The sequence below is a fragment of the Hipposideros armiger genome, unplaced genomic scaffold (genome assembly GCF_001890085.2).
Source record: "Hipposideros armiger isolate ML-2016 unplaced genomic scaffold, ASM189008v1 scaffold_668, whole genome shotgun sequence".
In the NCBI taxonomy this organism is placed as follows: Eukaryota; Metazoa; Chordata; class Mammalia; order Chiroptera; family Hipposideridae; genus Hipposideros; species Hipposideros armiger.
In genome coordinates this window covers 176,434-203,644 of record NW_017732018.1, presented here as the reverse complement: position 1 = coordinate 203,644, position 27,211 = coordinate 176,434, and the positions used below count along the sequence as shown (strand labels likewise).

General features: G+C 45.2%; 1 protein-coding gene and 1 long non-coding RNA gene across 5 annotated transcripts; one reads left to right on the top strand and one right to left on the bottom strand.

The window, feature by feature from the left end:
* Positions 1–178: 178 nt before the first annotated feature.
* Positions 179–3,985, bottom strand: LOC109372857 (uncharacterized). The gene is made up of 2 exons (XR_002122106.1): positions 3,844–3,985; positions 179–1,850 (listed from the first exon to the last, which is right to left on the bottom strand). It is a non-coding gene; the product is annotated as an uncharacterized LOC109372857 (long non-coding RNA).
* An 801-nt stretch (positions 3,986–4,786) lies between these two features.
* Positions 4,787–6,782, top strand: LOC109372860 (uncharacterized). 4 transcript variants are annotated; one of them, XM_019626372.1, is made up of 3 exons: positions 4,787–4,932; positions 5,423–5,526; positions 6,029–6,782. In XM_019626372.1, the coding sequence occupies exons 1-3, from the start codon at positions 4,877–4,879 to the stop codon at positions 6,454–6,456; spliced, it is 588 nt and encodes a 195-aa protein (XP_019481917.1). In that variant the 5' UTR covers positions 4,787–4,876; the 3' UTR covers positions 6,457–6,782. The 4 variants fall into 4 exon arrangements, with proteins under 4 accessions (XP_019481917.1, XP_019481915.1, XP_019481916.1 ...); XM_019626370.1 differs by having other exon boundaries at positions 5,275–5,526; XM_019626371.1 differs by having other exon boundaries at positions 5,272–5,526; positions 6,086–6,782.
* Positions 6,783–27,211: the final 20,429 nt, after the last annotated feature.

Genomic DNA, 27,211 nt, shown 5'->3' with positions numbered 1-27,211 from the left:
TTGAGCTGTTGTTCAGCATCTTAGCTGTGGAGGGCAGTGTCACTGGCCCTCATATGTGAGATCCAAACCGGGGCCCTCTGGCATCCCAAGCGAGTTCTTAACCATCGCGCCACTCGGCTGGCCCTGTTTTGCTTGTTTTAACTCAGCATTCTCAGACTTCCTTAACTACAGACCCCACTTTTTTTTTTTTTTTTTTGCACAACCCCTATTCTGTGATCGATCCATCATTTGGGAACATTAAAGTAAACCAATGTTCTCCATTGTGGGTGATTTTACCCGCCCAAAGACATATGGCAATATCTGAACACATTATTGGCTATCACAACTGGGGTGGGGCGGGGGCAGGGTGCTCCTGTCAGTTAATGAGTACAGAGGCCAGGGATGCTGCTAAACATGGTACAATGTACAGGACAGTCCTCTCCTCCATAACAAAGAATTACCTGACTTAAAATGCCAATAATGCCAAGGTTAAGACACCCTAAACTAATCGCTTCTTTAAAATATCTGTATTTCCAACCTGTGTATTCTCACAGGGCTAACAGGCCCTGAGATATATTATCCTCTGTGAGCTGTGCTATCTTTTCTTCTCTCCAATCCCATTGAGTTGGCCTAGTTTATATACTATAGTCTCCAGGACTTCACGAACAATCCATGGGGCCCAGCTCCCACCCTTGCCGGCTCTGGTTAAATTTTCTATCAGCAGTGTGCATTCTCGGCCACAGTCACGACTGCACAGCTGTACTGCGTGTCAGCTCTGTCCCTGCCAAGGTCCCTGCTCCTCTCAGAACTGGCCATCCTGAATCTTCCCTGAAACAGTAGGTCCTTCTTGAAACACAGCGACCAGTTCCTCACCCAGTATTCCAGGTACAGGGGACCCTTGCAGGGAGCTCCGTAAAAGCGACCATCAATACACTTCCCAGGCCACAGTCAAGAGCCAGAAAATGTCTGTCACCTCATAATTATAGTTTGGGGAATGTCTTTCTATGTGTAATGCATATAAATAGCAGCTAAAATGTGCCCACAATGTAACTTTCTTTCCTTTTCTGTGATTAAGCTTAAGTTCCCTCTTCAGCTCCAGTATGCTCAATGGCAGAAATTTCATCTCGGGAATTTCAGGATCCCTGTAGATTCTCATTTCCTCAAGGTTCCCGATAGGTCAGGGGAAGGGGTCACTGTGTCCTCCAGGTCATCATCTACTATGCTGGTATCACAGAGAGGTCCCCACCCTCACTGTCCTCTGCCATGTTGTTCTGGTTCCTCCTATGGCTTTCTCCCTGTGTCTCATCCAGGCCACTCTCAGAAGCATAAGATCCTGTCTGAAGGTCTCATACTACCCTCGGCTTTGAAAAACTCAGAGGGTTTGTCTGTGGACCTTCATGTTCCATACTGTATTGGACCCTTTCTTGGGCTCACCCCAAGAAAGAGAGGCACAGGTCCCCCTCTGTTCTCAGTTCCCCAAACCTACAAGGGACACCATCATTCCTCACCAGCCTTGACCCAAGGAATGCTGGGCCCGGGAATCCTCCTCAAAGACCCACTTCTCTCGAGTACTTCCTTTACCACCTTGACTTCCACTCTAGACTAGCTTTTCCCTGTTTGCCTGTTGTCATTTGTTTTTTTTAACTCATCATATGTTCTCTGTGCCCTGAGTCCCCTTAAGAGCTATGCTTTTGAAAGTCCAAAAGTTAGGCTTTTAAACCTCTGAAGCTTTTCTTCTTGCCTTGAATTACCATCTCTGCCAGGAGTTTCAAAAGTCTGTTTAGACTTTTAGCTTTCACTTTGTATTTTTGCTGAGTCGTTCATTCACCAAGAAAATGAAAGCCAAATCTTTAGCTGAATCCAGGGAAGGTCTACGGGTACAAACAAATGAGAAAAAACACTTTGTTTAAATCTCAAAATACGATTATCCCACAATAGTAAGCCCCCACCCCTCACCCCCACCCCGCCACTTGTGGGTCCACTCTAGTAACCTGTTCATGTTTTCCTATATCCAGTCTTACACGGCTTAAAATTTTACTCCCTGGAAGAAATGAATGTAGGGATAACAGATAGATTTCATCTCACTTGCAAAATTCGATTGATTGGTAGTGGCTGCCTGGAGTGTTGTTAAAAAGATTTTTTGAGGCCTCAGCTGGGCTTACTGAGCAAAAGTGCATTAGCCACATCGGCTGTGGGTAAGGGAGGAGAGGTGAGATAGCATGCATGCCAAGAACTAGCCATCACCAGCTTACTGTTATCTGCAAACTTGGAGGTTCACGTAGAACCTCACTTTTTCAGGTCGTATAAGTAAATATTGTTAGAGGGCTTAATAGAAAGTCTATGAAAAGAGGGAACCCCAAGTATAAAGGATGTTTGGCTATGAGGCAGGATCATCCCGGGACCAATGCTCCACTGGCACCCCCTGGAACCAGGAATGGGATATAGGTAGGTTATAGAGCCCCCAGCATATTGTCCCTACTCCCCCCACCCCATCCCACCCCCCGGCTTCCAAGCCAGCCCTCAGGGAAGGGTGACAGAGATTATGGGGTTCATACCCTGTGGAGTAAGCACAAAACTTTGCACAAACTGGTTATTTGTTCCATGGGCAATGGAAGGCGCTGATGGTTTGTGAGTAGAGGAATGACAAGAGAGGGCCTTAAAGAAAATGAAGCCAGCAGCGACAGAGAGAATGGATTGGAGGGGAGAGCGGAGGCAAGGAGGCTTCTTGGAGAGTTGCAGCAGCAGCCCAGGTGAAAGGTCTTCATGAATGGGAGTGAGTGCAGAGATAATACAGAGACAACAGAAGAGGACAGCGCGCCATCCTTACTGAACGTAAGCCATGTCACAGGCCTCACAGAGGCCAGAGTGTTATGAACCTTCTTGATAACACCTTATGCCTGGAACCTCCGCCTCTACTTTCAGGGGAGCAAGGGATTTGCAAAAGTCAGAGTGAGTCAAAACAGAATGCTGCCAGCCCAGCCTGATTTAGGGAGGCCTGGTTGAGGACCCTAAAAGGAAAAAAAAAGCAAAAACAAACTACACCAGCCCCTGCAGAGTCTAGGGCAGCAGACCCTGGGCATGACCACTTCTAGGTGCCGGCACAGCTAAGGGAAAGTTCTGGTCTCAGGGCAGCTCCAGGCCACCCTGAGAAAGGTCAGGCTGCACTGAGGATGTGGCCACAGCTCTTTCCCTCTGGGCATTTCTCCAGGGCTCGGAATAATTTCTCCAAGACACAAGTCAGCCCCTCCCACTGAAACAAACTAAACCAGAAACACAAAAACAAAGCCAGGCACAGCACAAAGAGGAGATTGCCAAGGAGGAATACACTCTGGGCTGGGGCTGCTTTTGACCTATTAAGGCAGGCGATTTGAGGATAACTAGTGGGGGTGGGAGTGGGGGAAGGGATGGTGTATCCGGGCATGGGAGTGGGAAAAAAATATAAAAATAGTGAGAGCCACTCAACAGGGTTTCCTTCCTTCAGCAAGATGGGAGCAGCAGGGAGATCCTGCTGCTTCTTACCCAAGGTTTGGGGTCCCTAAATCTATGCCCCTCCATTCCCCTCTTCTCCCCTACACTGCCTTGCCCTTTTCTCTCTGTTTCTGTCTCATCTTCCCTCCCCAGTTTGTCTTTCTTGCTCCCGCTCTGCTCTCCCTATTTCTCATCCCTCCGTTTAAACCTGGTCACAACACGAATGTGCTTCTGGGTCATCCTGAAAGAACCCTCAGCAGAACATTTACGACCCTCTTTTCCAGACGCCCAATCCCAGCAGGACCTGGGCAGGTGTCCCCCACACACACACACACAAGATGGCTGAGCTCTCCGGAGCGGCCTCCTTCACACATTCCTAACATCCCACCCACTAACCAGGAAGAGACATGGATTCTGCTGCCTTGGCTCACAGAAGCCCTGCCTGGCTCTTCTCACGTCCCCTCCAGAGGACACCTCAGGCTAGAGGGTACAGCAGGTTGTCCTTTGTGCTGGCTGCAGTCAGTCCTTCAGCAACTCACCCTGCCCCCAGCACAGGAGATATAAACATGCGAGGTCACTAACCCACACCAGGTGGCAGGACACACGCCTAGAGGGTGCTGACCAGGCTGTGGAGTTCAGAGGGGAGAGGGGGCTGGGCGTCCAGGAAGGCTCAGAGGACTCAATGGGAAAGAGCCTTAGCAGGCAGGAAGAGAGAAAGCACATCCCGCGTGGGGATGGAAGAGTCAAGGACCCCAACCCAAACTGAGTAAAGCATTCTGGGGGCAGTGAGGAGGCCAGCACGAAAGGAACAGGGTTTGTGCTGGGGGCAGGGAGAGAGGCAACCAGAAAGCTGAATTGGAACTAGTTTGTAGAGAGCCTTGAATGCCAAGTCAAGAGTTTGGAATTTATCCATTCGTAATAGATAATAGAGAGACGTACAAAGTTGTTGAGTGGGGGGAGGAACATTATCAAAATGATGTGTAAGAAGATATCAAACAGGACCTTTCTGGTTGTGGCAGACTTGGCACTTGGCTCTACAGCTGAAAATAACAGCAGTGAAAAAACACATAAAGAATAGGGGGGGGGCGGGGGGATGGAGCCAGATGCCACACTCCCCCAGGGCTAATTAACTGTGGTTCCACTATAATCACCCCCACCTCAAGCTATGTAAGCACTTCTGCTGGGGAGCGGGGAATCGGAGTGATTAGCAGAAAGGGCTGGGGAGGGAGGCTGTGGCTTTTCCTGCTCTGTGCAGCAGGAACGTGCCTTCTTCCCACCCCCTCCAGTGTGGGGGAGGGCTTCCCATAGAGATTCACCCACAGAGACTGAGCCACTTGAAAGAGGGAGGCAGGCTGCCTATTCCCGGCTCAGGCCGCGGGGCGCTGCTCTCCCTGGGAGCCAGGAAACAGGGAATGGGAGTGACAGCAGGATGGAAGAGGCAGCCTGGAGCACCTGCGCTGCCACCATTTGGAATGACAGTGCTGGGTGAGCTTCCCGTGGGTCCTGAGGACACCTCAAAAAGCAGCTGCGCTTCAAGACAGAAGGTTCCACTTTTATGAAATATCCAGAATAGGCAGATTCATCGACAGAAGGCAGATGAGAGGTTGCAAGGGGCTGGAGGGAGGAGGGAAATGGGGAGTCACTGCTTAATGGGCCCAGGGTTTCCTTTTGGGGTGATGAAAATGCTCTGGAATTAGATACTAGTGATGGTTGCACAACACTGTGAATGTACTAAATATCACCGAATTGTATACTTTAAAATGATAAAATTGGTAAATTTCATATGAAGTGTATTTGACCACGATAGTCTTCTTTAAAAACTAGCAGCTGGGCTTCAGCCATCTTGTCAGTCATCCTCCCAGGGGCTGCCTGTCGGGAGCGGAGATCCGAAGACAAGATGCCATGGAGTATGCTTCCAACAACGTAAGGGGCTGGGACAGTGGTCTTCAGACTGGAATCTGATCTCCCTTGACAGAGAACGAGGCCATGCTGACTCCTCTGAAGAACTCACACATGTGCCCCTGTGGTGGCCGTCAGCACTGTTCCCAAATATTTCAGAGTACCTTCTCTGGGCACATGGTAAGATTGTACTTTCTGGCCCTTTTCCAGTCGAATGGGGGTCCACAACTAGTACTGGCCAATCACATGCAAATATAAGTTACTCCTGGCCACACAATGTCAGGTGTGATACAAGACCTTCTTCTAGCTCTTGTCCACCCCCCGCACTCCCACCCTAGTAGAGTCTGGCAGCGTTGGAGACCAGGCTGTCCCATCCGTGTGAGTCCCTGAGTCGGTAAGCAGAACTCCGGCTGACCTGTCGTGGACATGTAACAGGAAAGAGAAGTCAGCCTTTGCTGATTTAAGTTATTCAAATGTAGAGTGGTTTGTTACCACAGCGTACCCTAGGCCATCCTGGAAGAGTCACCATATGGACTCTTACCCCCAGGGACAGCCTTAGTGGGCCCTCAGTGTTAACCAGAGACATTAGCACACACACACAAAACCAAAACTATCTCATTGCTAGTTATGAGAAGAGAAATTTGTCCCTTTCCCTTTTTATCTTCCTTCCCTCAACACACAGGAGATGCCTGGGAGAGGAAGCAGGAAGTGAAAGAGCACACCATCACTTCTTCCTCAGGTCCTGACTGTGGAGGGGAAGAGATGGAAATCAAATCAGAGATGAAGTGGCACTGGAGACATAGCGGAACCCCTCCCACCAGGATCGGGGCTGCAGAGGAACACAGCCTCTGCCAGGTTCTTCATGAGACTGCCATGGAGGGTCAGAGGAGGCCAACAGCTCATCTCACTGCCCTCATACCCTCCAGTCTCCTGTTGTGCTGCTCATTGGGTGAACCAACCAGATACCTAAGAACAAGGGAGCCTAAGGGTCAGAGAATGGATCTGTGTGGAGAGGGGAACAAATGGAAAAACCCCTACTTGGAGGAAGGAGGAAGTAAAAGCAAGGAGACAGGGAGGAAATGGAAGCTAAGGCAGCAGGCTATTTCCTAGGTAAAGAAGAAGAACAGGTGTGAAGCAAAGGTGATTTCTAGGCAAAAGAGACATGAACATGCTTTAAACTGAGACCCACCTCATCTAAACCACAGCTCTGATGCCATGGTGACTGGTTAATCCTGGCGCACATTGCATTGAGAGTTTCTGTCACTTTAAGTGCCACAAAAGATACCAAGGGTAGAGTGAAAGGGGCAACACAGTCACAACTCAACAACACTGCAAGCTCCTATTGGCTTTAACAACAAGGGTCTTCCTCCCCGCTCCACGGTTTTGCTTTTCATGGTTTCAGTTACCTGCAGTCAACCAAGGTCCAAAAATGTTAAATGGAAAATTCCAGAAATAAACAGTTCTTAAGTTTTCAATTGTACGTCATTCTGAGTAGTGTGATGCAATCTCTTGATGTCCCACTCTGTCCCTCCCCGGACATGAATCCTCCCTTTGTCCAGTGTCCCACACGGTATATGCTCCCTTTCCACTATTTTAATGGCCCCAAAATGCAAGAATAGTGATACTGGCAATTCAGATATGCCAAAGCGAAGCCATGAAGTGCTTCCTTTAAGTGAACAGATGAAACTTTTCAACTTAATAAGGCACATTATCATTTCACATCATCACAAGAAAAGGGTGAGTACGTATAATAAGATATTTTGAGAGAGAGAGAGAGAGACCACATTCACAGAACTTTTATTAGAGTATATTGTTATAATTGCTCTATTTTATTATTAGTTATTGTTGTTAATTTCCTACTGTGCCTAATTTATAAATTAAACTTTCATCATAGGTATATACGTATAGGGAAAAAACAGTATAGGGTTAGGTACTATACACAATTTCAGGCATCCACTGGGGGTCTTGGAACGTATCCCCTGTGGATAAGGGGGGAGAACTGTATCCATCTTTCGCACAAGAGAAGGATAATCTTTTAAGAATAGGAAGACTTTCAGGCATAATAACACAAAGGCGACTGTATTGCATTTTTGGCTCCCTGGAAGCTGCCTGGATCTAGTTCAAATAATTTTTTGCCGGAGTTGTTGTTGCCAGGAGGATTTAGAATAGCAAACAGTGGTGGCCAATCTAGGTGACAGCGCCTGTGCTTTCCATCCATTCTTCCTGGGCATTTCAGAGAAATCAGCATATAACTTTCCAGCAACAGCCAACTGTGGTCAACCAACGCACCGCCTTCATTGTAAAGGGTTAGCTGTCCTCTGCAACGTCATTCCTCAGGATGGTTAAAAAGGCAGGATTCTCTTCCTTGAAGTTGGAATGGTATGCGGTGAGCATCTGAAAAGCCAGCAGAATCTGGAGGCCAGTGAGTTAGTTAACTCAAAAAGACAGCATGACTGCTGCGTTCAACATGAAGTGAAAATGCTCAGGAAAATGCTCTTAGAGGGCTACATGAACTTTGCCAGAAAAACAAGGAGTTAGGCTTCCAGAGTTCAACCTGCTCACTGGTTCATCACCAAAATCAGGGCACAGAGAACAGCTGTGCAGGTTGTGCACTGCACAGGACATCTCCCCACTTCTGCCCGCCCAACCTCCTGCCAAGGAGGGAGCGACAGTTGAAATCCAGCATGCTTTCCACTCACCAAGCCATGCAACCTAGCATGCAGGTGTGTCTAACTAGAAAAAGGGGTGATTTTTTTTTTCAAAAAGATTCTATCCACTCACCAAGCCATGTACCCTGGGAACTGTACCACCCAGAGGTAGAGAGAGGAGTTTGTGATTCTCATAAAGATACTAGATATGTTTACAGAAACCCTGGCCAAATTCTTTCTAGTTGCTAATGATTCATTTACTCTTCATGTTTTGCCTGAAAGAGCATTTCAACATAATCAGAGCATGAGTGGGAAAAATTCAGAAAAGATGATAATAGTAACAACAACAACAATCCCTCATTTTGGGTTAGCCCTTACATTTTAGAAGCTACTTCCCTATACAGGATCTCATTGAAGCCTCAGAAGAACACCTGGATCAAATTGGGTCAAGATATCCTTTCCCACTTAACAATTGCGGAGCTGAGTCTCAGAGCTGGAACTGAAATCTCAGTTTTCTGATTTCAAATTCTCTGCTCTTTGCACAATATACACCAAAAATATCTGCCAATTTAGAAAAGCTTGTTGGTATTGAGTTGGACAGCCAGCACCTATTCACTGTCTCTGGGGTAACAGAACAGCAATTTTCCTCTAGTGATCAGCCGCCATTCACAGTCTACCTTCTTCAGTTCAGGGAGAGACATGTAATTAAGGCCTGGCCATTCAGGGCACTGCCATAGTGATTGGTTCAAGAATAGTTATGGGATCCAACCAGAGCCAATGAGAAGCAAGATGATATTTGCATAGCGGTTTTGGTTCAAGATGGTGAGGTAGAAGGAGCTTGACTTCACCTCCTCTTCCATGGACACAGTGGATCTACAGCTATATACAGTATATATGGAGCCATTTCTTCTGGAGAAAAACTAAGAACTGGCAAAGCGACCCCTTAACATCAGGCTCATGAGAAGGAAACATCAAAGCCCATAGGAAAGGCTGCGGCAAAATCCCGCCATAAACCCATCCCCAGTGCAGCGACCCACAATCAGGAGGGGACTCAAAACCCTGAGCTCCTGTTTGAGAGGCAAAGTGTTTGTACCCCGTAGTGGGTACCCCAACTTTTAAGGCATTTGCATCACCTGAGAAAAGAGACCCACATCTTTTCCATTGGTCTTGAGCAGGGGAGAAAGTGTGTCTGGAATTGTTGCCCCCATCTTCCCCCCATGTGGAATGTGAGAATAAATAAAGCCAATGTGGATGATAGGACAGCCAAGAAGTAACTAGAGGCAGGGTCCTGGTGACATCATATAAGCCCGCAGATGGAGTCACACATCCAAGTACTTTTCATTTACTTAAACCAATATGTTCCTTTTCTTATTTAGGCAGCTTGAATTGTATCATCTGTCACTTAAAACTAAAATGTCTTGGCTAGTTCAAGTAGTTTCTAGCTCTTCTGTCTCATTAGCCATATACAAGTGCAGACAATTCACAGCTCTAGGAGCCAGCATAAGGTTCAATCACCAAAGACAGAACCACAGAAATTCCTTCAGTGCCATTCTATGGCTACACACCAGTTCTACTCAGCAACCTGGAAAAGTTGGAAACATTTCTTTTGCCCAGATGCTCAGTGGACAAGCCTAGCCTACTGGGAATTCTGAGGTAATTGTGTGGTACAATAGAAAGCATACTTCACTTAGTAGAGATTGGGCTGTGCTCTAATTGTGTTGGACACCTGCATGATGAAAAGATGGCTCCCAATGGTAATGGAGGCTACATGCAGAAGAGAGAAAGTCTTCTCCCCCAAGCATGGGATATAAGTCTAGCTGGGCCACCATAGGTCATTACTCACCACTGGATCAATAGCAGTTGCCAGGAGAATGTCATGCATTAATTGGCTTAGACTAACTAGGAACCACCCTAGAGCTAGAAATGGTGTCACATTGGATAAAGCTGAGTCGCACTGGGTAGGTTAAGTCCCCAAACTGGAATTATGTTAAGAAGAAGAAGAAGTAGGGACTAGATGTTGGATAAGATCGAGAATGTCATCCTAAACACCATGTGAACTTGGACAGATCCCTCTAACTCTTTGGACTTCAGTGTCCTTGTCTGCAAATTGAAGAGGACAGAATGAAGGATATCAACACTCCCTTTCTACTCTAACATACTATGACTCTATTCAACGCCTAACACAAAATAGGAAACCCACATAGATAGTATGGTGTGGAGGTAATTGCTCATGCTCATTCATTTCTAACTTGTTTCACTTTGGGGCGAGGTCTTGATAGGGTACAGGTGTGTCCTGTTTTAAGAAATCCCAAAATCAGATTCACAAAACACATAAATTAGGTGGGACTATATTTGCTTTACAAAGGTATTTTTCACAATTCTCTGTTTCTGTTTTCTATTTATTTCTAGATAGTATGATGATATGATGTCTTAAGCTTGAAGAAATTGCTCTTACAAGCTTTTGATATTTCATTTGTTTTTGTTTGAGGAATTTTGCTGTTTCTCCGTCCTGGAGAAGGCATCACAAGCTGTCTTATACAATAAATTTGGAAAGGAACTAAGGAGACTGTCAAAGAAAATATGTGAAAATAAGCTTAACCTGGTGCAGCTCAATTTGGCATATATTAATTTAGCATTCATACATTTTAATAGAGCCCCTTATCACTTCTGGGCTCTATTAAGTACATTTCTGTCCAAACAGCATTTTTCTCCTTTCTCTCTGATAGTTCTTCTTCTTTGGCATGCTCTAAAGTCATGAGAATGAAGGAGCGGCGTAGCAGATATACCCACTGGCTCCACGGCCAAAATTTCATCTCAAAATCTAGCAGCTTCTAAGAGCATGAGGATAAATCAGTCTTACTCAGTTCTGACTCTCAGCACCTCCTTCTCTCATGACAAAATTCCAGTCTCTTCTCAGTTCCCTCCTACCTCTTACCTTAAATACTTCCTACCCTGTGCCTCTCCTGATAACACACTCTGTACATTCGCAGGACCATTGTGTACCAGGAACTCTGTCAGTTCTGTACCCGTGTTCCTTTGTGACATTCCCCTCCTCCATTCCACCTCCACACCCACCCCATGGACCCTGACCCTGGTGAACCAGCTTGGTACAGAGCTTTGCTGGACTCTGGCAAATCAAACCATATAACATAGCAGGCAAGGTTCTTTCCAGCTCAAAACTCTTCCCCAGGCCAACTTCCCCACCTGGCACATCAACTCCTTAAAGCTTAGGAAACTCCACAAGAATAAACTAACATATTCTCTAGTGTCTCCAGGGATCAAGAACTCTTCTTCTTCCTCTAGCAAGGCAACCTACAGAAGAAAGAGTCAATCCATAAAACAATGAGAATAAAAGTGAGGTTAGAAATGGAATGATTTACTTAAAAAAAAATCGGATTTTAAACAGGTTCCCACTACTGTACAGTTTTCAAGTTCACAGATAATGATCTATGGATCTAGTCCTCAAATCCATTTTTTTGGCATTCAGTGTTTTTAAAATTGAGAGATTCTGCATACAAATTCTAATGCATGTTCCTAAAAAAAAAAAAAAAAAGTTCTGGCAACATTAGGTCTAGATTCATTTGGCAACCATCAGCCAGAGCTGGGTCACTGCTACTCCCTTGAGATAGAACTCCTGCCTCACCCCAGGTCTGTTGTTGCTTTTTGTCCCTATCTTGCCCTTCTCCTCCAGCATGTCCCTGCCTGACCCCGCCCCCACTCCCAAGCAGGTGTGTAAAGTTACAAATCTTGGTTTACAAAGCACAGCTGCTCCCCCACCACCACTGCTGCATAAGCTCATTTAGGTTTCCATGACAGTCCTGTGGACAGGCAATCCCCAATTACAATCAAAAAACAAAAGATTTTTCCAAATTTCTTTATTATAAAGTCATATTCTGTGACATATGGAAAGTAAATTATATAAACCTGTTCAAACAAAAACTGGATTTAGCACTTTTGTTCTGTACCTGGCCAGATCATACAACTCCATGGCATATTATAAATACCTGGAAAGATTTTTAAACCCTAATGCAAGGAAGCACCCCAGACCACATAATTCAGGCTCTCTAGTGGTGGGCTCCAGGCATCACCAGCTTTTTAAAATCCCCAGGTGATTGATTCTAATGTGCCCCTGAGGCTTAGAACCACTTCCTTAAGAGTCTGCCCTCAAATCAATGGCTACCCAACCTCAGTGAACGAAAGGAGGTGAGTTGAACATGTCCCAACCCCTGGCTATAGGAAAAGTAAAATTGTTACCAGATCTTTAAAGTCTAATGGTTCCTGGGATATTTAGAGGATGGGAGGTATTGTTCTGTCTCAGAAAAAATTCTAAGCTTTAATAATAGGAACCAGCCAAACTTACTCCTAACAAGTGCTAATTAAATCACACTCTCTTGGGAGTGGCTGGTTAGCCCAGGTGGTTGGAGCACAGTGCTCATAACACCAAGGTTGCCGCTTTGATCCCCACATGGGCCACTGAGTTGAGCCCTCCACAACTAGATTAAAACAACTACTTGACTTGAAGCTGATGGGTCCTGGAAAAACACACTGTTCCCGAATAAAAAAAAATTTTTTTTTAAATCATACTCTTTGTAAGATCACTCATAACCCACCCATCTCACATGTAGACCAGTGGCCGATCTGACCTCTAAAAGTGCCTCTACCAGGAGCTGTTTATAGGGCTCCTTAACAGAAGGTCACTGAAATTATTTCATGATGATTTTACTGCAGAGGGATTTAACTAAAAGGGGCCAGAGGGCCCCCGAAATGTTCCATATTTTCACCAGGCAGAAGCACTTAAGCAAGAGAGACACCTCCTGCTGGAGAAGCTCCAATCTGGGGCTGGGCCAAGGGTGTGTACACGTGTGGCCTCAGCCAGAGACTAAGTATGCAAGCAGGCACAGGAAGTCAGCTCGGGCAGCTCAGGGACATTTAAGGTGAGGCAGTGATTTAGCTCAAGGCTTAACCTGTTCTGTTAAAAACCATTTTCAAATGGTCCTCAACCTCTGATTTTGGGGACTAACAATATTCCAAGAATCAGAGGCTAAATTTTGAAGGGGAAAAAGAAAACTATTGCTACCACTAGCTCAGGAATACTTGGTCATTCCTTGACCCAAGGGTGGAAACGAGCAATGGATCGGGAACCAAGAATTGGTTCTCTATTTGTTCGATGATATCTCTAGATAACGTCAAGGCTGCAAAGCATTGTAATCACCAAAAGTATTCATTAAGCAGCTACTGGCTTACGGCTATGCATGATGACTAACTAAAAAGGTTCGGTCTCTGATTTCTAGTTGGTGCTTAAGAAACATATGGATTATTAAATGAAAACTATTGTAAGTGTTCCTTTCTCTGTTGTCACCTTATCACCACCACTAAGCCCCCTATAGATATACAAACACATTACCAATATAGAAACACATAACTCTTGTTCAATATTGGGACCCTATCTCATTTTGAGATATGCCTATCATATCAAATGATAGAGGGCTACCTCTATCGTTTGCAGAGATGCAAAACAAATATTTGCACCAGGGGCCAACCTGAGCCAGCACAGGAGCTCCAGGTTTATATTGGGCAGTTGGAGGATAGATAGCAGCACCAGGTCAGGTACTGTGGGGAGGATCTGATGCAGGAAACAAGCGCTCATTTTTTACCAGAGCTGTGCTAACCCAGTTGCCTCACTTTTATTCTGACTGTCCACCCAGACTGAGCTGGAATGGGAATCAGTCTAGGCTAGTAACGGTCAGGTAAATGGTTCCAAGCAGATGACAACGAGCTGTTCTTTGAGGCGTTATTCACTTGCAGAGAATCAAGGAGCATGGATTTTGAAGGATGCACTGCAACAGTTAGAAATATTTTGGTTGCAAATTATAGATTCTCAACAGAAATCAAGCTGAACAAAAAGGGAATTTATTGACTTCAGGTATAGTCATTGCTGGATCTAAGTGTTCAAATGATGTTATCAGGAATCAGTTGCTTTCCATCCCTCTCTGATTTCTTCCATGCTGGCTTCATCTTCAGACAGGCATTCTTCAAATGGTACCAATAATAATTGCCAGAAGCTCCTGGCTCACTTTCCAATTTGGCATCCCCAAATAATCCTAATAAGAACTTGGAGCTTATTTCCAGTGAGCCAGCCAGGTCATATACCCACCTGTGAACCAACATCTGTGACCAGGGGAAGGCAGTTGTCTCACTGGCCAGGCCTCTGTCATGTGGCCACTCTTCATTCAAGGAGGGTTGGTCAGCCCTGCTCATACAACATGAACCAACGCTTTGGGGGATGCCCAAAAGAAAACGGATACTTTCCTAGAAGGTGCATGGAAGCAGAGTGTCAAACACAACACCTCTCCTACACTGACTATGGTGACCCTGTTTGTGGATCCTGGAGTTATGACACCTTCTCACCTTCAATGTCATTGAATTTCCTGTGTCTGAACTGAATAGGCAGCTTGATACCTGGTTACAAAATGAATGGATGAATGAATCTGGTTGAGGATATAAACATGAACCATTTAAATATTCTACAGCATTTGGTGACATTCCTGAATGGATGGTACAAAAGCAAAGATGCAAAGATAAAAGAAGAGATCAAGGGAAGCCATAAAAAAGAGGCAAGAACGGAACTGGCTCTTGAAAGATGAGTAGGTATAGGGAAGAGGAGGGGTGCATTCCAAGCTGGGACACACCATGGCGACAGGCCCTGAGATCAGACCAGCCCCATGCATCCAGGGACAAAGAGAAAACTTGCCAGCTGAGCTTCATGTGAGCAAACAGTAGGGTGGGGCCAATTTCAAGTGTAGAATGGCCATCTGAAGAGTAGACATTGGGTGGAGCAGGAAGGGTGAGTTGGCATTGAAGGGAGAGAGGAACAGTTTAGCTTGGGACAGGATGAGCCAGCAGCGTCTACAGGAAGCATGAAGTGGGAGAGTGATGATGACAGTGCTGCTTTGCAAGATAAGCCTGGTGGAGATGTGGAGGGTGGATGGATTGCCAGGTGTGAAGATGGAAGCAGGGAGTTAGTCCAGGCGCTATTGCCAGGTAAAGGTGATGAGTGCCGGGACTCTATCCCTGCAGACAGCCTTTTTCAACCCAGTCTCAAAAGCGCACTGGTCAACACACCCTGCCACCCCTTACCCTTCCTCTCTCCTGCTTCTTTTCCTGCCTCTACTCCCTGAATGCATGTCAGGTATATCACTATCTTCAGGAAACTTGTAAATGCCTTGAGGTGCCACTGAGAGAAGGACTAAATAGTACCATGAGAAAAGACCAAGCCTTGCTAAGAGACGCGCAGGGACTGATGGGAATGACATAGAGGCCCAAGTAGACCAAAGATAGACTTACTGCCCCTATTCTGCAAGCTGACGACTGACTCTGAACCTCAGCTTCACCATTTACTGTCTGTGTGATCATCTGCAAGTTATCTCTGTTGACCTCAGTATTTCTTATCTGTAAAGTGGAGGCAATAATTACACTTCCCTCAAAGGCCTATTACGAGAATTTAATTGTGTTAATAATGTATGTAAAGTGCCTGATTCAATAATGTTGTTGTTGTTAGTATTAGTTTAGTATTAGCATTGGTATTGGTATTAGTATTATTAGTAGTAGTATTAGTATTAGTATTACCGTTAGTATTAGTATTATTAGCATCTGGGGAACACATAAGCAATCCTGCTGGTAAAACTCACCTAGACTTCCATCCAAAGCTAAAAATTCCTGCATGAGAGGCAGGCCTTTGGAGATGGGTTTCAGCTCTTCTCCACTGGTCCTCAAGCTGAGCTGAGATCAACAAGCCCTGGCCCTCCTGAAAGATGCCCACCACTAGAGGGAGAGTGGACTTCCAAGAAGCACAGCCCCTTAACCCAGTGTTTTCACACTGCAGGTAGCCACACATTAGTGGTTATGATATCAACTTATTGGGATTCAAAGAGCATTTTTTAATGAAATAGAATGAAATAGAAAATGACATTAATTGCAGAAGATACAGGTAGATATTGTTTCATAAAGTTCTTTGTTTTAGTTACATAATAATATATGTATGTGCAAAATGTATTTCACTGTGGGTCATGGTCAGCCATCCAAAGAGTTTGAGAAACATTGCCTTAAGGGACATGCAGGGAAAAACTACCTGTTTTCTTCAATTCTTAGACAGACACCAAACAGGTTACAGTCAGGTAAGTCATTGCTCCGTATTAAAGAAGAATCAGATACAGGAGTGAAGGACTAGATTTAACTAATGATGCCCCATATTGTTAGGAATTGATATTCTTTCTTGGATGCTCTTTCTCTGGTTCTCATTAATGCAAGCACCTCTCGAGATCTAACCTAGCCCTCTTTTCCCAAAGGCCTAGGAATAACCTGCATAGCCCTCTTCTAGGTGATGACATCTATTCCCAAAGCTTCCATTGGTTTCTCTATGTGGCTGAATCCTGAATTACTTCTTTAGCTCTTAACTCCAAATATGTATTTCCAAATGATGGCTGGAATTCTCTCCATAGATGTCCCAGAGACCCCTCAAATTCAGCCTATCTAAAACTCAACACATCATCTTCCCCTTATTAAAAGAAAGGTACAAAGCCCTTCTTCCTGTGTTCCTTCTCTTGGCCCCTGTCTTAGTCTGGTCAGGCTACTATCGCAAAATATCACAGATTGGGTAGCTTATAACAATAAAAATATATGCCCCACAGTTCTGGAGACTAGAAGTCCAAGATCTTGGCACCAGCATGCTTGGGTGAGGGCCCTCTTCCAGGTGTAAGACTTTTTAATGTAGCCTCACATGGCACACGGGGCTAGGGATCTCTGTGAAACCTCTTTTATGAGGCACTAACTTCATCCATGAGGGCTCGACCCTCGTGACTTAAGCACCTTCCAAAGGCCCTATCTCCTAATGCCATTATTTGGGGCAGTGGGGGTGGGGGGTGGGTTAGGATTTCAATATATAAATTTTGAGAGGATACATTCAGACCATAGCAGTCCTCTCTCATCTCCATAACCCAGATGAGAAATACTCGGTTATCATCAAGTCTTCTTTTTCCCTCTGTCATCACCAAGTCCTGTCATTTCTATCTCCCCAGTGCCCTATCTGTCCCACCTACTTTTTCCTCCCACTTCCATTGTTCTAGATGATTTGTGTAGTCTTCTTACTGGTCTCCATGTTTCCAATCTGCTTCCAGTCAGTGTGTTTCCAGTCTCTCAGCTTTCTCATGGATCCTTCTCATGGCCATCAGCTACCTTACAAAAACACAGGTTGGGGCCGGCCGAGTGGCACGATGGTTAGGAACTGGCTTGGGACACCAGAGGGCCCCGGTTCAGATCCCACATATGCGGGCCAGTGACACTGCACTCCACAGCTAAGATGCTGAACAACAGCTCAACCTGGAGCTGGGCTGCCGTGAGTCGCCGGCGACGGCGTGGGCTGCAGTCCCTGTGGCAGTGGGTTGCCATGGGCTGCCGTGTGTAGCCAGCTGCCAGCGTGAGCGGCCAGCAGCCGCAGTGAGCGGCCGTCCAGAAGCCGGCGACTGATCTGCCTCGCCCCGGAAGAGCGCAATGATGGTGCCAACTTGCGCCAGTGAAGCAACGTCCTCCACAACTAGACTGAAGAACAAAAACGACAGCAACTTGTCTGTTCCCCTTCCCCCAATTCCCCAGCACTGTTCCCATCCCCACAATTCCCCAATAAAAATCTTTAAAAAAAAAAACAAAAAAAAAAACACAGGTTGAATCATATTATGTGCTCATATCATTCTGATTCTTAAAAACATGCAATAATTCCGTAAGAACATTACAATTAAATACAAATGTGTAAGCATGAGATTAAAGGCCCAAGCCAGGAATGACAATTGGTTGTATCTCAAGTGCTATCCTCATCTGATTAGTGGTGGCTTCTTTAAGAGTTGTGTTGAGAAGGACTCTGAAGATTCATACAAAATCAGCAGGAAAGGTTAGCAGTGAGCACAAAGGGGCATGCAGACACCAACGATCTACTTTTTTGCTTCTTCCCACATACTCTAACATCAACTGCTCAGTCACAAGAGCTACTCATTATTACCCAAATACACTACACAATTTTTATTAACCACAAAGACCACCTATTTTCATGATTCCTTTCTTTTGCTGTCTAGGCTGCTCTTGTCTCAACTTCTACCTATTAGAACCCTCATCTTGTTCCTGTAATGCTCTTCCTTCACGGTTTATTACTTGTACCTCCATGAAACATGTATCAACCTCCCTTGTATCACAAGTATTACATATGTATGTGTGTATTATGTATGTATGTGTATATGTGTGTATTTCTGCTTCTTCCACTGGACAATACAAGGTCTGACAATTAAGTTTGTGAACTTGTTTTCAACACTGTTGCTAACCTTTTTTGATATCAGAGGGATAATTCGTTATGAATTTGTACCAACTAGACAAACAGTTACCAAGTTTACTATTTGGAAGTGCTGAAAAGGCTGCATGAAAAAGTTAGATGACCTGAACTTTTCATCGACAATTCATGGCTCTTGCACCATGACCATGCACCAGCTCCCACGGCACTGTCTGTAAGGGAGTTTTAAGCCAGTAAACAAATAACTGTATTGGAACACCCTCCCTACTAACCTGATCTGGCCCCCAGTGACTTTTTCTTTTACCCGAAGATAAAGGAAATATTGAAAGGAAGACATTTTGATGGCATTCAGGACATCAAGGGTAATACGAGGTGACTATAGTGATATTCAGCAATGAGGTATGTAGCACTTTATTTTAGGATGAGTTCACAAACTTAATTGTCAAAGCTCTTATGTAAACTTTTTGAAGACACTGAACATATCTTACATATCATCTCTCAACTCTTAGATCCCATATAGTAACATAAACATAACAAGTATTCAGTGAAGTTTATAGAATGAATGAACTAATTAACCAATAATCTGATGACATTGGATTAACTTGTGTAGGAAAAAAGAAAGGTCACAGGAATCTCCAGGAACTGGAATCATCTCAAAAGTAAAGACACTCTTGTAGGAATCTTCCAGTTACCAGCAGTGAGTAAGATCCACAAGACAGCAGCCCCCAAACTAGGAGGTAGGTGATGGAGCTGCAAATTCTAAGAGAAGAGCCTCTTTCGTTGGTCCATCAGTATTGCACTTGACACTTATAAATGCCTCTGCAAGTGCACAAGACAAATCTTATGCCCCTTTCGCCAATCAAGGTTTAGAAGTCAGGACCTCTCCAATATCATGTGTGCATCCACAAGGAAGAGACTCAAGCCCACAGCACATACAAAGTTGTGCTCTTCTGCTTCACCAGTGGGGTTTTGGTAAATTTTAGTATAAAGAAAAGAATTCACTGCTATTAAAAATAATAACTTGGGGGCCGGCCGAGTGGCGTGATGGTTAAGAACTGGTTTGGGACACCAGAGGGCCCCGGTTCAGATCCCACATATGAGGGCCAGTGACACTGCCCTCTACAGCTAAGATGCTGAATGACAGCTCAACCTGGAGCTGGGCTGCCATGAATCGCCGGCAACGGCATAGGCTGCAGCCCCTGTGTCAGTGGGTTGCCATGGGCTACCGTGTGTAGCCAGCAGCCAGCGTGAGCGGCCAGCAGCCGCAGTGAGCGGCCGTCCAGAAGCCGGCGACTGATCTGCCTCGCCTGGGAAGAGCGCAATGATGGTGCCAACTTGGGCCAGTGAAGCAACGTCCTCCACAACTAGACTGAAGAACAAAAGGACAGCAACTTGTCTGTTCCCCTTCCCCCAATTCCCCTGCACCGTTCCCATCCCCCCAATACCCCAATAAAAATCTTTAAAAAATAATAATAATAATAATAATAACTTGGAAAACCATTGCTGCCTATCCTATAGAGGTCGTCCCCTCAGATCCTCCAAGCAGACTCCCTAAACCCTTTATAAGTATGCCCCAAACTGGACATTCTGCCCCAAGACCAGGTAAAAATTGTTTCCAAGAAAAATTTCAAACTGCCTTACCAAGAATTGGCAGCATCTCATGTTGGAGATTTATATAGAGGCCAATGACCCAAAGCTCTCAGCAAACTGGGGAACACTATTTGTAATATCACGATAGGCTAAACAACTAAGAGAGAACTCACAGGCACTGGGGAATCCTTCCGTTCCCTTACAGGGAAATAGCTTTTGTTGTCATTGTCCCTTGAATGCCAAAGAGGGAAGAAAAAAAAAATAGAAAAAGAAATCTGAGAAGAGGAAGAGGCGGCAACAAAGTTGTTAATTTCCAAAGTCACCACGTCAGGTTTTAGAAAAAGGCCACCACAGACATTTTGTTCTTCCAAGAACTATATGCTTAGGACTGTTAATTCCGAGCAGTGAATAGCAGATGATCTGGGCCAAAATCTGAGAGAACACTAGGATTTCAATGATCTGGGGGTTATCTTCCCTGTGTTTTCTCCTCTATGTCTGTATGCTTCCTCAAACAAAGTGGGATGGAAAAGTTCAAGCTCAGTTCCCAGAAGAGAACATTCTGTACTCTGCACAACAGACTGGGTTGCTCCCTGTAAAACAAAATCAACAGCATGATCTCAGCCGCTACTGCCGCGGCAGGCACTGCGCCGCCAGCCCACGGCCCCAGCGTTTCAATAGACCGGCTGTCAAAGGCGCCCTTACAGACAGGACAGGCCGCGGAAGGTGCAGCCGCATGCGCATGCTCAAGACACAAGCGCACACACGCGAACACACACACACACACACACACACACACACGCACGCACGCACGCGCACGCACGCACGCACACACACACACACACACATATGCACGCACGCACGCACGCGCGCAAAAGGCCATAGAAATGACTTTCTGTCCAATTGTTACTTCTCCCCAGAGGGTCAAGGAAGTTGTTTGGATATTTCTCTTTGGAGAGTAATTACAGCTGAAACATTTCCAAGGAAACAACCCCCCTGCGTTGCACTCCTGCTCTGGCATTGATTGGAGCTTTTCAATCTTTTGGATGTTGCTGTAATCAAATGACAGCATTAACACTAAAATACGCCTCAGCTTCCCTTAGGAAGGAGGGAGGGTTGGAGGGAGGGGGCAGGAAAGGGAAAGAAAGTCGAGTTGGTTGTTGCACCCCTCCCCCACCCCCTAAGCTTTTCAATTTTCTGCAGAATCCTCGGCTTTTCCTTCTTTCGTCTAAAATTTAGCACACAGTACAATAAATATTTATTGAGTGCATATTTTGTGGCAGGGACTGTCCATAGAATAATACCTGTAGCAAGGTTTTTCTAGGGAAGGGAAAACCTGGCCTTAAAGCCGGCCAGGAAAGAGGGAAGCCACGTGTGGACAGTATGTGGAAGGGAGGAGGGGCGGAGAGGGGAGGGGAGGGTGTAAAGGCTGAGGTGCTATTAATAGATGGCCCTGGACATGGGTGGGTGTCCTTAGTATAACAAAGTGGACATCCCTGGGGACTGGGGTTGCTTCCCCAGTGTTCTTTCCATGCTGAATTGCAAAAGGAAGAAATGACAAAAAGAATGCACAACTACCCACAGCAGGGGAGTGGAATCGCTGCCCCGTGGCTCCTTTAAAATCACCTTTTACTGGAGCTGTTACAGGATGCAGAGACCAGCGGGGGCGGAAGTTGAGGGGGGGGGGTTGAGAAGCAAAGTGAAGAAATGGAAAGTGGAAAAGCAGGGCCTGCAGTTATGCAAAGGACTTTGAATCCTGGTTTCCTGTCAGTGTCACCTCAGGTGAGATCTCAGACTTTGTACCCATAAGTCTGCATGCCCTCAGAGAGATACCTATTTTGTAGAACTATTGACTTTTGTGGAATTGAACGAAATAATATATGCCTTTGTTTGCCGTAGACTAGGTATTTATTTTATAAATGTAACCATTGTTATTATTAATGTGAGTACTCTTCAGAGACAGCTGTTAACTGAGGTGTCAGTTAAGAACTTACACCTACGTGCCCTCTCAAATGTTTTCTTGCCCACATATTTTTACAATTTATTGACTTAGTACATGTCTTTTGAGCACCTGCACTGAGCACTGAGCACTGAGCACCTGCACTGAGTACTGTGCTCTGGACAAAGCACTGCACCAGGCACTGGGGTAACAAAAACTTTGGCCTCAAGAAGCCTCCTCACCTTTCCAAGGAGGTCAGTGAACACAGGGCAGTGGCAGAGCCCTGGGCCTTGACAAACGCTTTGACACAGCCTGCCTTCTCTCACGCTCAGGCTGCTTTCTTCCAGATCCCAGACCAACTATGTGGCTGTCGCAAGCCATCCCACAGAGAAAAAAACTGCTGGGGAGCAGGGATTGGTCAGAAAACAGCCTGATGCAAGACGTTTCTGGGACTGCTCTCCCAAAATGTAAACACCCTTTCTCACCTCAGGACTGCAGCTCCTGCCAAGACTTTGAAAAACAAGTTACACAAGCACCTTTGGGGAGGTTGGACATGCCACATCATGGCTGCTGCTACACGGAAGGGGGCAGAGGTGGCCTCAAGGGACTCAGTCAGGGATAATACAGGAATCTGTAAACAAAAGGCTCACTGGGCCAGGAGTCCACAAAAACCACAAGCCCTTGGGCACCACACCAAACCCCAGCCCATGGAAGTAGTCAGTCACTGAAGATAATTTCACAGATTCCATCATGGATCCGATCCCAGAGGCCTCAGGGGAATCACCTGCCGGGAGAGCCAGGGCCCAGGCCAAGGTGAGGCTTCCCTGGAACTGGTCACCACGACATCTTAAATTCTTTCTTCCCATAGTGATCACCTCCCTAACCAGACCTACCTCACCTAGGGCCCTGCTTAAAATGTTGGCAGCAGACAGCCTGTCTCAAAACTACCCCTCCCCATTGGACTTCCTTTGCCAAGGGCTCCTGCCAACTCCAGCCAGTTGCAGGTGGGCTTTCTCAGAAGGTTAGAGTGGGCATGGGGCAGTAAAAGCAAAACCCTAAGGATCTGAGGTAGACCAAACTAAATAAATCCAGGGACGAGGCAAGTAACCAAGATCTCAGAGGAGGTAAATGAAGGAAATTCATTTCCAGAGAATTAAGCAAGAGTTCATACCACCACACACACACTTGATGGGAGGAGGCTAAGAGAATGATGTCTGTTGACCATTCATTATATGCCATTGCATACGTTCTCTCATTTAATCTCCAAAATAAACCTGTGTAGTAGGTGGTAATGTTATCAAAGACCCAGAGAGCTTAAATAACTGGCCCAAAGTCATGCGGCCAAGTTCATGGCAGAGTTTGCACGTGAACCCAGGTTCGCCCAACCTGAAAGCCCAGGTTCCCTTCATTATACTCTTCTGCCTCCCTGCATGTAAGGATCTTATTGGAATCATCTTGTACATTTAGTTTGGTTTTTCAGAAACTGAACTCTCAAGTTGAAGTCGTGACACCAAGTCCCACTCTCTGGTTTGATATATTTTATCTGTCTCCATCTATATAAACAATCAGCAATAGGTATTGAACATGCATGAGGCACTGTGCTATGGTCTCTGGAGAATAGAAAGGTGAGTTATGCATGAATGCTGCCTTCAAGGAGCTTACAGTCTGTCTGGAAAAGATAGGCTATGCTGCATGCAATAGCACACAATTATTTATTAGGTATTGATGTTATTAATTATTCAAATAACCTCTGAATCTAAATGGCATGAACACAACAAAGGTTTACTTCTTGTTCACACTGCACACCCATTGTGAGTCAGCAGCATCCTCACTCAAGGACCCAGAGTGATGGACAGTCCACCAGATTTCTCAAACATTGCCAATCACCATGTCGGGAACGACGGCATGATCAGTCACTCACCAGCTCTTACCACTTCGTCCTCTGGATGCTTCTTCCTTAAAGGGGCTCATGTCAATTCTGCTCACATTTCATTGGCTAAAGCCAATTAAACAGCCATACCTACCTTTAAGTGGTTAGATAAGTACAAACCTACCACAAGTCTGTAAGTGAGGAAAAACTTGAAAAATCTGGTAAATAGACCTGCTAATAACCACATTCTTGGAAGAGAAATGACCTCAAAACCTTACGCCCGAAATCCAAATAGTGTAAGGCTGAAAGATTAAGTACCATCAGAGTGGATTCATTCAAGGCTTATGTCCTAAGGACTCAAGAAAGAATTGCCTGGACTGGAGATACCTGTGAAGCATCCTGAGGAAGCGAAGATCTGCATTGAGACTTGCAGCGTGGGAAAGATTTGAATGCACCTACAAGACCAGACCAGTTGCATTCATCTTGACCTTCAATAGGGTGAGGATAACCCACCACCAACCACTCTCATGAACAACATAGTTTATCCCAGGCCTGGAGAAACAACCTGAATGGATGCCTGAAGGCAAGAATATGCACAATAGGCTTGAAAGGAGAGGGTTAGCCCATCATAGCTGGGCAGAGTGCTAGAGTCAGACAGAAAAGACAGTTGGCCAAAGCATTAGTTGAGAAGGTGTAGAAGATCTTTAAACAGGAGGAAACCATGATTAGAGTGGGATTTTAGGGATTTTAATGTGTGGCTGTATTCTTTCATTTATTTCTTCTCTCACTTCATAAGTAGTTCAAATACTTTGCATAGGAGATGCAAGGTGTATACGGCTTGATTCCTACCCTCAAGCTGCTCCCGTATTTAGCAGAGGGAGAAGAAAGGTGCTTCGTTTTTCATCCTTGCCTTTTAAGAAGGATTGATCTTGGAGATACTTTGATGAACAGGACCTAAAACTTCAAGGATGCATGTTAATGAAGAAGAAAGGGTTGAAAAGTCTAAATTGCTAATTGAGATTGGGGTGACAGTGAGGAATCCAGGGGTAGGAGGAAGTCAGAGGAGATAAGGCAGGGAGCAGTGCAGGAAACGGCTTTTGGACTGATGGAAATGTTTAATGAGGATTTTTGTGAAGTTTGGCCATGTGGTGTTCAATGTAAGCCCTCCATTTTTCTCCCTTGTGAACATTCCAGTAAAATCTACATTGTTAGAAATGCTTTGGAAGGTGGCTTGAGAGGTCACAGGTGGGTGGGGCGGGGGTGAGCAGTTGGGTTGCAATGAAGCATCAATCGTGGCCTCAGAGTGGGCACAAGGTATGAGCAGGGACTTCCCACGAGAGGACCAATCATGTCAGTGTTAAATATATATGTACAATCATAGTTGTACAGGATAAAGTGGCAATTCTGAGAATGGGTGGGTATGTCAAGAAAAGCTTCATAAAAGAAATGAAACGTGATCCGGGTACCAGGTGTTGAAAAATCAGAAAGTGTCCCCAGCCCATGTGGATGAATGGAAAGCCTTAATCTAGTCCAGGCATAAAAGGGCAGCACGTGCAAAGGCACTGGGGCGAAGAACAGGCTGCTTTATTTGAGCTACTCCAAGCAAACACTGATGGACAGGATTGTGAGGGAGAAAGTCAGGAGGAACAAGTTCAGTAATCCAATCCAGTAAGCAGGGTTTGTAGAAACGAGGGCATGTATTCATCTTCAAAATTATTTACTCAGCATTTGCCGACTCTCAAATACTTTCCAGTTTTTATAGTATTGCAAAAATATTTTGGTTTGATTTGGCAAAATCCTGGGAAACTTACAATTGGCAAAACCCTGGGAAACTTAAAACTGCCTATTTTCTTACCTATTGGTCAGAAAAATGGTGGATGCAGAGATGAACTTTTCTAAGGACGTCCTGACTTATTTATATTCATTGCTCACGTACAGTATGCCAATATTTACCTTGCTGCTAAGCACCACCTCTCCATGTGCAGCGGAGAGAACGTGCCAAGATCCTTCATATCCTGTGTCCCGGGAGGTGAAGGATTGCCTGAGACAGCAGCACACAGCAGCAGAAAGGTGGTGTCTATTAAAACACACTTCTTGATTTACAGTCAACTGTCAGGTAGGGAAATTTATCTCTGCTGATCAGAGCGGAAAGTACCCTGAGTGTGGGGTGTGAGTGTATGCATGTGTGCCTGGGTATATTTTAACTATCCACCTGGGAAATCTCTAAATCAGCATTTATTTCAATAATCTCATATATTCATACGGCACCTTTCTCCACAAATGCTTCCGAAGCAGTTTGTAAATTTTAGATGGCTGGAGAACCCTCGCTGCTGGAATAGAAGGAAATACGTATGTGCTTATCAGCTTCCTAATAAGAACCTTAGATTAAATGTACTTTTGTGATGAAGCACAGGGATCCAAGCATGTGTATTTAATTCAGAATGTGTGTATATTTAAATGACATTGTAGTTCATTAAAATGAGTATTCAAATTTCCTCCTAATAATCCATTCACATTCTACCCGGCCTTCTAGTCCCACCTCTAGATGCAACTCTTCAGTTGACACTAAAATTTAGTCCCCTGGAGCAAAGTTCTGACACCTTGCCTTGGATATTGCTCCTCCCTAAATACCCAGAAGCACAGAAGTGGACAAGAGATCTTGTATCGCTCTTGGCGGTTATACATTATGCATTCCTGGCCCATGCAGAAGCTGAGAAGCATCTGGGAGGCCAGTGAGCACCTCTGAGGATATTAAAGGAACTTCAAACCATTCATTCGGTCAATAAACGTTTATTGATTGATTGATCAAGATTTTATTTAGGGTGCCTCGACATAGTGGAAAGAAAGGTTAGTGGGGGTGATATAACTGAGCACAACAATTGGGAAAATATATACATACACACATACACATATTGAGCAATTACTATGTTCCAAAACTCTGCTAGGACGCTGGAGACACAGCTGACCGCACAAGAGACCAGGCCCCTGACCTTGTAGAGCCAGCAGTCTAGCAAGGGATATGACCATTAGTGAAATAATCATATAAATCATAGTAAACTGAGAACCAAGATAAATGCTACAAAGGGTAGTTCTTAGAGTGTAAGGGAATTTCACCAAGACAGGGGAGTCAGGGCAGGCTTTCATGAGAAAATGGAGTACACGTGTTCACCTGAAGGATGAATAGGAGTTAACTAGACCAGTCTGTCTGTCTGTCTGTCTGTCTGTCTGTCTGTCTCTCTCTCTCTCCAACCTGTTTTCTCAATTGTAAAATGATTATACTAACAGTACCTTGCCTAAGTTTGGGGTCCCCAGAAGAGCCAACCTTGAAATAAAGATTCTTGTGAATGTGGTTTATCAGGAAGTGTCCCCAAGGAAAACTGCTTGAGAAGCTGAGTGGGGCTGAGAAGGGAAGGAGAGCAAGCCAGTTTGAGAAGCAAAATGCCATGGCGGGGAGAACTGGAGACAAGGCAGGTGACGTAGGAGGCTGGGGT

What these genes read in the sequence shown, in the direction of transcription:
- LOC109372860 (XM_019626369.1), top strand. Translation starts at nt 4,860, where the DNA reads ATGGGAGTGACAGCAGGATGGAAGAGGCAGCCTGGAGCACCTGCGCTG. An exon ending in ATTTGGAATGACAGTGCTGG is followed by an intron (nt 4,933 to 5,271) that starts GTGAGCTTCCCG and finishes TTTAAAAACTAG; the next exon opens with CAGCTGGGCTTCAGCCATCT. An exon ending in GTACCTTCTCTGGGCACATG is followed by an intron (nt 5,527 to 6,028) that starts GTAAGATTGTAC and finishes CTCAACACACAG; the next exon opens with GAGATGCCTGGGAGAGGAAG.